General features: G+C 52.3%; 1 protein-coding gene across 1 annotated transcript in view; it reads left to right on the plus strand.

Moving 5' to 3' along the window:
* Positions 1-6,196, plus strand: part of KLHL22 (kelch like family member 22) — a 32,608-nt gene extending 26,412 nt beyond the window's left edge. The window contains exons 5-6 of the mRNA XM_003801692.3: positions 1,437-1,670; positions 5,238-6,196. Coding sequence (XP_003801740.1) covers positions 1,437-1,670; positions 5,238-5,603 — 600 coding nt within the window. The 3' untranslated portion in view covers positions 5,604-6,196. The remainder of the gene's footprint in view (positions 1-1,436; positions 1,671-5,237) is intronic.
* The last annotated feature ends 3,089 nt before the right edge of the window (positions 6,197-9,285 follow it).

The raw sequence follows: 9,285 nt of genomic DNA on the forward strand, positions 1-9,285 counted from the left end.
CACCTTAGGTGTATGTGGCTGGCGCCTTAGCCGCTTGAGCCACAGGCGCTGAGCCTCATTGTTTTCTAATACCATAAAAAAATGAATGTGGCATAAAAAAATGAATTGTTAAGACAGCAATTTTTATGTTATGTGTATTTTACCACAACAAAAAAATTGAAAAAAAAAATAGTATTGGCTGCCAAGTCTTTTCAATGAGGAATGTTTTATTTCTTCTAACTATACTTACCTCAAAATGAAAGTTTAATTAAAGAAGAAAATACCTCCCACACTGCTACCATTGATGGGAGAAGACCCAAGTCTTTGGTATGTGTCTTGCCTGCCCACTGCCCTGTCCTCCTCTCTAGCGTCTCGTGCCACCCACACAGCCTCAGTGCTAGCTGGCCTGGTGACACAGCTCTGGAGCCACCACACCCCCAGGGGCTCTTCTGCCTGTAAACACCTGTAGCCTTGCCTTGGGGCCTTCTGTTGACCTGCTGGGTGTGAGTGGGTATGTCTTGTAGGCACAGGGCCAGTGTCAGGAGTACCCATCTGGGTCCTGCAAAGAAAGCCACCAGAATGGCCATAGACAGCCCAAGGAAAGTTGAGGGCCACAGTCAATAGCAGAGTACATGCTCCTCCCTAGTCACTAAAGTGGGAGTGGTTTTTAATTTCAACTCACCCTTTTCTTCCCCACATCATGTATTTCATGTCAGTACATATTGTTTGCAAATAGATTTGAAAGCAAAGGCAGCAGGCCTGGAAGACTGCTTGACTGGGGAGGGTAGGGGAGGGGGGAGGCCATACAGGGTGTCAGTGGGCCCAGAGTGCTGTGGTCCCTGCCCACTGGCTCCGAAAAGGATGCTTCCGTTTTCTTGGACTTCCCCACGCAGATGTCTCCTTTAGGGGCAAAGAAGAGACAAAGAGGCTTGGTGCCTATAGCTCAGCAGCTAGGGCACCGGCCATGTACATCGGAGCTGGTAGGTTCAAATCCAGCCTGGGCCTGCTAATGAACAATGACAATTACAACCAAAAAGTAGCCAGGCATTGTGGCGGGTGCCTGTAGTCCCAGCTACTTGGGAGGCTGGAGACAAGAGAATCACTTAAGCCCAAGAGTTTGGGGTTGCTGTGATGTCATGGCACTCTACCCAGGGTGAGAAAGTGAGACTCTGTCTCAAAAAAAAAAAAAAAAAAAAAAAGATTGCCTTTGATCTCTGGGTGTGTAGATGCATCCCCTATTGAGAAGAGGTCAGAGGTCAGTGAGTAGGGAAAGCATGCCCAGTGAAAATCCAGGGAGCATTCTCACTGCCATATGAGGAAGAAGTGGGAAGTGGTGAACACGTGAAGCTGACCAGGAATGTCAGGCAGGTGTGGGGCAGTGAGTGGTCTCGGCAGAGGCTTCCTGGCCACCTTCCTCATTGTTCTCTTGCCCTGGTTCTCTTGGTGGCTCCACACAGGTGTATGCCCATGCAGGCACGACACTAGAAGGGAAGATGTATGTTACCTGCGGCCGCAGAGGAGAGGACTACCTGAAAGAGACACACTGCTATGACCCAGAAAGCAACACCTGGCACACCCTGGCTGAGGGGCCTGTGCGGCGTGCCTGGCACGGCATGGCAACCCTCCTTGACAAGCTGTATGTGATCGGGGGCAGCAACAATGATGCTGGCTACAGGAGGGATGTGCACCAGGTGAGTCGCCGGGGGCTGCCCACACGCAGCATCACCCCAACCCTCCTACTTACTATTGATGGGAAATTTAATTGCAATATATGCTTTTTATTTTATTTTATTTTTTTGAGACAGAGTCTCACTATTTTTGAGACAGAGTCACCCTGGGTAGAGTGCCATGGCATCACAGATCACAGTAATCTCAAACTCTTGGGTTTAAGTGATTCTCTTGCCTCAGCCTCCCAAGTAGCTGGGACTACAGGCACCCCCACAACACCCGGCTATTTTTTTGTTGTTGCAGTTGTTTAGCAAGCCTGGGCTGGGTTCGAACCTGCCACCCTTGGTGTATGTGGCTGGTACCGTAACCACTGTGCTACGGGTGCCGAGCCAATATATGCTTTTTAAAAATAGACTTTATTTTTTAGAGCAGTTTTAGGTTCACAATACAATTGAGTGTAAGGTACAGAGAGTTTCCCTGCACCCATACAGGCCTACTGTGGACATCCTGCACCAGAGAGATGGGCAGCCAATGAACCTGTGGGTTTTTTTTTTTTTTTTTGAGACAGAGTTTCATTCTGTCAGCCTGGGTAGAGTGCTATGGTATTATAGCTCACAGCAACTTCAAACTCTTGAGTTGAGACTATAGACACCTGCCACAATGCTCAGCTATTTTTTTTTTCTATTTTTTAGTAGAGACGGGGTCATGTGCTTGCTCAGACTGGTTTTTTTTTTGTTGTTGTTTTTTGTTATTATTGAGACAGAGTCTCACTTTCTTGCCTCTGGCAGAGTGCCATGGCATCATAGCTCACAGCAACCTCAGACTCTTGGGCTCAAGCGATTCTCTTGCCTTAGCCTCCCAAGTAGCTGGACTATAGGTGCCCACCATAACACCCAGCTATTTTTAGAGATGGGGTCTTGCTCTTGTTCAGGCTGATCTCAAACTCCTGAGCTCAGGAAATCTACCCACCTCGGCCTCCCTGAGTGCTGGGATTACAGGCGTAAGCCACTGCGCTGGGCTGCTCAGACTGGTTTTAAACTCCTGAGGTCAAGTGATCCTCCTGTCTCAGCTTCCCAGAATATTTTTCAGCCTTTTTTTTTTGAGACAGAGTCTCAAGCTATTCCCCCTGGGTAGAGTGCTGTGGCGTCATAGCTCACAGCAACCTCCAACTCTTGGGCTCAAGTGATCCTCTTGCCTCAGTTTTTTTTTATTTTAGTAGAGACAGGGTCTTGCTTTTGCTTAGGTCAATCTCAAACTCCTGAGCTCAACCTATCCAGCCACCTCAGCCTCCCTGAGTGCTAGGATTACAGGCGTGAGCCATTGCACCCAGCCATATTTTTCAGTCTTTGTACCTTTGCATGTTCTCTGCCTAATTGTACTAAAAGCGTATCTTATTGGGTTTTGTTGACATCTGTCCTGGATGTTGCCCTTATTTTTTCTGTTAGCGACAGGGTCTTGCTATGTTGCCCAGGCCAGTGTTGACCTCCTGGCCTCAGGTAACCCACCTCAGCCCCCATGAGTGATGCGATGACAGGCAGGAGCCACCTCACCCAGCTACATTTTCCACTTTAACACTCAGTCTTCATAACTCTTACCTGTCCCTGCCCCCTCTTGCTGGCTGTGCAGTATTCTGTGAAAAAACGGGGCTTTATTTTGCTCATCTAGGTTTTATCTATTCCAAATAACATTGTGAGTAATATTTGCTTGCAGAGCTTTCTCACTATTTTGGATTATTTATTTCAGTTCATGCAGATTCTCAAAGTGTGATCCCCAGATTAGCAGCAGCTGCATCACCTGGGCACATCGTCGGGAATGCATATTCTCAGGCCTTGCCTGATTTGGGAGCTCTGGGAATGGGGCTTGGTAGTCTGGGTTTTGACAGACCCTCCAATGGGGGGAACCTGCAGGCCATTGTATTAGTTTTTTCTTGCTGCGGTAACCAATCTTCACAAACTTTAGTGACTTAAATCCCATGAACCTACTCTTCCAGTTCTGTAGATCGTGAGTCAGCCAACATTGGTCTTACCAGGCTAAAATCCAGGTGTCCTCAGGGTGTCCTTCCTTCACAGAACTCTGGGTTGGGGCTGGTGTGGTGGTTCATGCCAGTAATCCTAGCACTCTGGGAGGCTGAGGCGAGTGGATTGCTTGAGCTCAGGAGTTCAAGACCAGTCTGAGCAGGAGCAAGACGCTGTCTCTAAAAAAAAAATAGTTAGGCATTATGGTCGGGGCCTATAGTCCCAGCTACTTGGGAGACTGAGGCAAGAGAATCATTTGAGCCCAGAGAGTTTGAGGTTGCGGTGAGCTATGATGCATGGCACTCTACCAGGGGCAAGAAAGTGAGACTGTCAAAAACATACACAAAAGAACTCTGGGTTGGGGTGGGGGGAGCTCCTTGCTGGTTTACTCAGGTTGTTGCTAGAATTCACTCCCTGGTGGTTGTGGGACTATGGTCGCCTTAATGGCTGTCAGCTGAAGGCCCTTCTCAGCTTTTAGAGGCTACAGCTTTCCCAGGCTTAGGGCTGCTTTGTCTTCAAAGCTTTCAATGGCAGCTTTCATCCTCCTCCACTTCACAGCCTCTTTCCTGGCTTCTCCTACCACTTTTGAGGGCTTATACACTGGATGGAACCACCTGGAAAATTCAGGATAACCGTCTCACCTAGGGTCTATACTCTTTTTTAGTTTTTGTTTAGTAGGCCCAAGCTGGGTTCAAACCCGCCATCCCCTGCATGGGGCTGGTGCTATCTGTAACCATTGAGCTATGGGTGCCCAGGCAGGTCTATACTCTTTATCTCATCTGCAAAATTATTTTTGCCACATAAAGTAACATATTTACAGGTTCCAGAGATGAGAGCCCTAATGTCTTGGGGCCATTGTTCTGCCTGCCACACCTAGAGAACCAAAGGTGATTAATCAGTCAAGAAGATCAGATTTTTATGCTCTTCATACACCTTGTCAAGTTCCTTTCCTGACCTACCAGGTGTATAGTAGGATAGCTTTACCACTCCTTCACCAGCACTGGGTTCTACGATTTTTCTTTCCCTAGTGATTGCTAGTTAACAGTTGAAAAAATGTGTCCCTGGTGGTTTTGTTTTGCATTTCTTAGGTTACTAGTAAGTTGAACATTTTTCCTTGTCTTTGTATTGTTTTGTTGAACATTTTCCTTGTCTTTGTATTGTTTTAGTTGATTTTGAAGACAAGGCAGTGTTGATTCTGATTAGTCAGCAGGGAACTATTTCTACCTTCTATGTGTGCCCACCTTGGAGTTGGGTGCTGTGGAGAGATAAAGATATTCCAGTGGGGTCCACATCCTCAGGCTGCTTCAGTCTTATGGAGAGAGAGAAGTAGCACCCCTGCTGATGGGAGTGTGGGGGGGGGCGGCAGCCACACATGGAGGCCAGGGACCTGGCCATCTCTGAATGGACAGAGCATCAGCCTGTGCAAGAAGTTTCAAATTAGCCCTGGGCTGTTCTATCAGGGGGGCTGGCCTATCAGAGAGAGTGGCCCTGGTCAGCAGGCCTGCAGAGAGGGAGCAGTAGCTGGCAGCCCCTTCCTAGCAGGTGCTTGGCTTTACTCTGGTCTTGGCTTTGCAGGTGGCCTGCTATAGCTGCACATCTGGGCAGTGGTCATCTGTCTGCCCACTCCCAGCTGGGCACGGTGAACCTGGCATTGCTGTGTTGGACAACAGGATCTACGTGCTGGGTGGCCGTTCTCACAACCGTGGCAGTCGCACGGGCTACGTGCACATCTACGATGTGGAGAAGGACTGTTGGGAAGAGGGACCCCAGTTGGACAACTCCATTTCTGGCCTGGCAGCCTGCGTGCTCACCCTGCCCCGCTCCCTGCTGCTCGAGCCACCCCGTGGGACCCCCGACCGCAGCCAGGGTGACCCAGATTTCGCCTCCGAGGTGATGAGTGTGTCTGACTGGGAAGAGTTTGACAACTCTAGTGAGGACTAGGCTCCCAGTGCCTGGTTTCAGAGGGAGGGGTGGGAGCTGCCAGGGCCATGAAGCCCATGTGGCCTAGGCCAGAGCACTTTACTTCAGAGCAGGGGCACTGCCCCTGGCACTTGTGGCTCACTGGCCCCTTCCCCCTATCTTCACACCAGCCCCTTGGCTGCCTACTGCAGGTGTCTGCAGGGCCATGTATTTTGTGGCTGTGGATCACATTGCAATGGGAAATCCTCCTGAAAGGCTTCCATCCTTGAAGGAGTTGCCAAGGCCCCATTCTCCTCAGCGGGCCCTGTCACCAGCTGGCTCAGCCTTCCCCCCTCTGTCCCTGGATCTGGTGCCTGCAGGGCTTAGGAGGTCCCTTCTCCAAAGGAACCTGGGATCTGGCAGCCTAGGGTGTGGGGCCTGAGACAGGTCACACATCTCTTTCCATGAACTGGGTGGGGCTGGGTGAACAGTTGGGGCTTGGGAGATTGAGAGCTCCCAGGGGCAGAAAGGGAGCAGAGATACACAAACTTGCCTGGGACTGGTTCTACCATTGGGTTTTTCTGATCCCGTGTTGAAAAATGAAATAAATCATCTTACTAAAGGTCTTAACTTTTCCTGTGACCATAGCCTCTGTTGCTTTCCACACAGCAGGTCCCCAGGCGGTGCAGATTTCTGGAGTCAGAGCTGACATTGGGGACACGCAGTGGTATGGGAGGCAAGGCCAGAAGCCAGGTGTCACCAAGAGGCTATGACCCTGCCCAGGAGTGAAGCACAGTAAACTCCCCAAGTTACTGGGACACCTGGAGCCCAGTGGGTCTGGTCTGGTGTGGGGCTCTTCTCCTCACCTGGGTGCCTGTTGAATTTCTGCCCAGCTCCACTTAGAAATCTCTTGGTCCCAAGTAAAGCCCCAGCCTGAGTGTCAGGGAATGGGAGCCTGGGCACCTTGGGAGGGAGAGAGCGTCGGGGGAGAAGGTCAGGTCGTGATGAGATAGGGGCCTGGGCTGATGGAAGGGAAGGTGGCTCTGCTGCCTCTGTCCTCTGACCTGAAGCTGAGTGTGATGGGGGCAGGGAGCTGCATTTCCTACAGGCTCACTAGGTGACAGTTCGGCCTCTGTCTTCAGGCCCACACTGGCACAGCAGATGGAACTCTGCCCTGTTCACCTTTACCAGTGCTTTCCCCATCCTCTTGAGGCCTCTAAATGTAGCCTGTGCCCCACACAGATGGGTTAGAAGGTCCACATCAGCCTGGCCACACAGCCAGGCCACAAAAGCTTTCTCTTACCTGCTGTAGATACGTACCTGCAAGCTCACCACAGGCCTCCTGCAGGGAGCCCCCACAGACCAGGGTGGGACTTCCTAAATGCCTGGCCTTCCCTAGTTTGCTGGTCTTCTCACTGGTACCCCGTCACAGAAGGGAGAAGTCAAGGGCAATGTGTAGTCCTTGATGGAGGATGGGACGTGGAGAGCAGGCATCAGTCACTCTGGGCTCTCCTGTCTGGATACCCCTGGGGCTTTGAGGGTGGAAGTGAAGTCCTCAGAGTAGTATTCCCTTCAGGGCCATGTGTCAGCAACCTTCCTCACTATCCAGGGTACATGTGGGAGTGTGATTTCTCAGGTAGCAGGCTTATTGCCCCTTGGTAAGGTCACCAGTGTCATCTCCTCTGTGAGAACATGGGCTTGCAGTAGGGACCCCACTCTGGATCTCAGGCCCAGCACTTCCTGTGTCTCCACCACTACCTGGCAGGCCAGGGTACCAGTTCCTGCAGTCCCCAGAGGCTTCTGGAAGGGGAGAGCACCAGAAATCTCTCTCTATTCTCTCCAGTATGTCCTGAGCTTGCCAGCACCTTCTCCCACTCAAGCCACCAAGCATAGCCACAGGCTTCCTGGACAGGGGGCAGAAAGACCCCACAAAGGCAAACAGCCGGGGAGGGGCTGGGGAGCTGGGCCTAGTGTGGCCCAGCCGCTATCAGCCTCAGGCCCAGCTTGGTTTCCATGGCCACACCACCTCTTGCCCCTGGGGCAGGGCACCCAGCCTGGGCTCTCCACTGTGGCCTGGCTCTCAGGCCCTGGTTTCATGCAAGATCTCCTCACCCTTCAAAGGCCTGCCTCCTCCTGGCAGCCATCCTGGCCAGGAGTAGCTGGCAGGGCTCTGGGCTTCTGCACTTTGCCTGGTAGTCAGTCATCTGGGTGCCTGTGAACCCAGCCCTTCACCCTGAGTTCTCATTCTCCCACTAGGGGTCTGGTGGTGCCATCCACTGCAAGGTATCTGTGATGGGTTTGCCCATGGAACTATGGGTCTGAGTGGGATGAGGGCAGTGGGGTCAGCCAGATGTGAGATGAGAAAGGCCTAGGTGGCACACAGATAGCGTGGGAGAGATGTGAGACATTTTGGAGGTCCTAGCAGTGGGTATGGTGGGGGTATCATCCATCTCCTATAGAGAGGTGAGGTGGAGACAGTTCTGGGGGAGGGGAAAGAAGGTGGTGGAGTTTGCTCATGCACTTGGGCCAGTCCAGGTGGGTCTCTTCCAGCCCAGGGAGCCAGTGCTTCTAAAGCCAGGAACTGGGCTGTGACAGACACTGCCACTACAAGGACCTGTGCTGGCCTCTGTTGGTGGCAGCCAGCAGGAGCCTCTGGGAGGAGCCCCATTACTGGCAGGACACTGCTGAGGTTAGGGCTGTGCCCGGACTGAGCTGCCCAGAAGTGGTTGGCCTGTTTACTTGTCCCCAAGAAGTGTTTGAGTTTGTGACTGCACTGGTTCAACTTGCCTTCCAGCCCACCCCACCTCCCTCTGGCATCAGTCCAGCCCAAGTTCCCACCCTGCTCCTTTCTCCTCATGCCCGTTCCTAGCCCGGTGATACCCATGGCCTTGGGGGCTTTTCAGCCCCCACCTGCACCCCACCCTTCATAGCCATCCTCCCACCACATCCCAAGAGATTCTGCCTACCCACCCTCATGAGCCTCTGGCCACTTGCAGCCTGACTCCCAAAGAAAGCAGATGCCAGCTCCCTGCTCAGGCCCAAAGGACAAACTCATCCTTGCCTGGGACTGGCCACACACAGGGGGTGTTCATGCTTCCTACCCTACCTCCCTGCTCCTTGGGCCTGAGGTTGGGTCTATTCCACAGCGGGCCTGGCACCCTGCTGCTTCCCAGCCTCTGTGCTCCCTGGCTCCCCAGGTCCTGGCACTGGCCTTGTTGCACTCTCTTCCCTCTGCTCTGTGCTATGACCCACCCTGCCTCATGCAGGGGTTCCCACTCTCCTGCCCTGACTTAACCTCCTGGACCTTTCCCACTGGACCTGCAACAGCCTTCTGAAGCAAAGTCCATCTGCCAGGCACCCCAGCCCTCCTTACCCCTTAGTAGGGATTGCAGGGTTTCAGCCCAGAGCACCCCTCCTCCCTCATTCATCTTCACATTCTGTCCCAGTCCACAGCTGGGCCACTCTACCCCCACCCCAAGCATCCTTGTCAGCTGTGCCTATGGGGACCCCTTCCCCCAGGCCTCTGGTCCAGACCTCGTTTACCCACAGGCCTGAAGCATCCTGCCTTGTCCAGGCTTTGCTCTTTGATTGCACCTAGTACGTGGGAAGAACAGAAGGCACACTCAGCAAGCCATGAAGGAGGAACACTTCAGTTAAATTTAAAAGTGACACAGTATTTAGTTAGATCGATGGACCTGCTGCCCCGAGTCTGTAAGACTGCAGC

This window comes from Otolemur garnettii, unplaced genomic scaffold (assembly GCF_000181295.1).
Source record: "Otolemur garnettii isolate 467f Iridium unplaced genomic scaffold, OtoGar3 scaffold00218, whole genome shotgun sequence".
Lineage (NCBI taxonomy): Eukaryota > Metazoa > Chordata > Mammalia > Primates > Galagidae > Otolemur > Otolemur garnettii.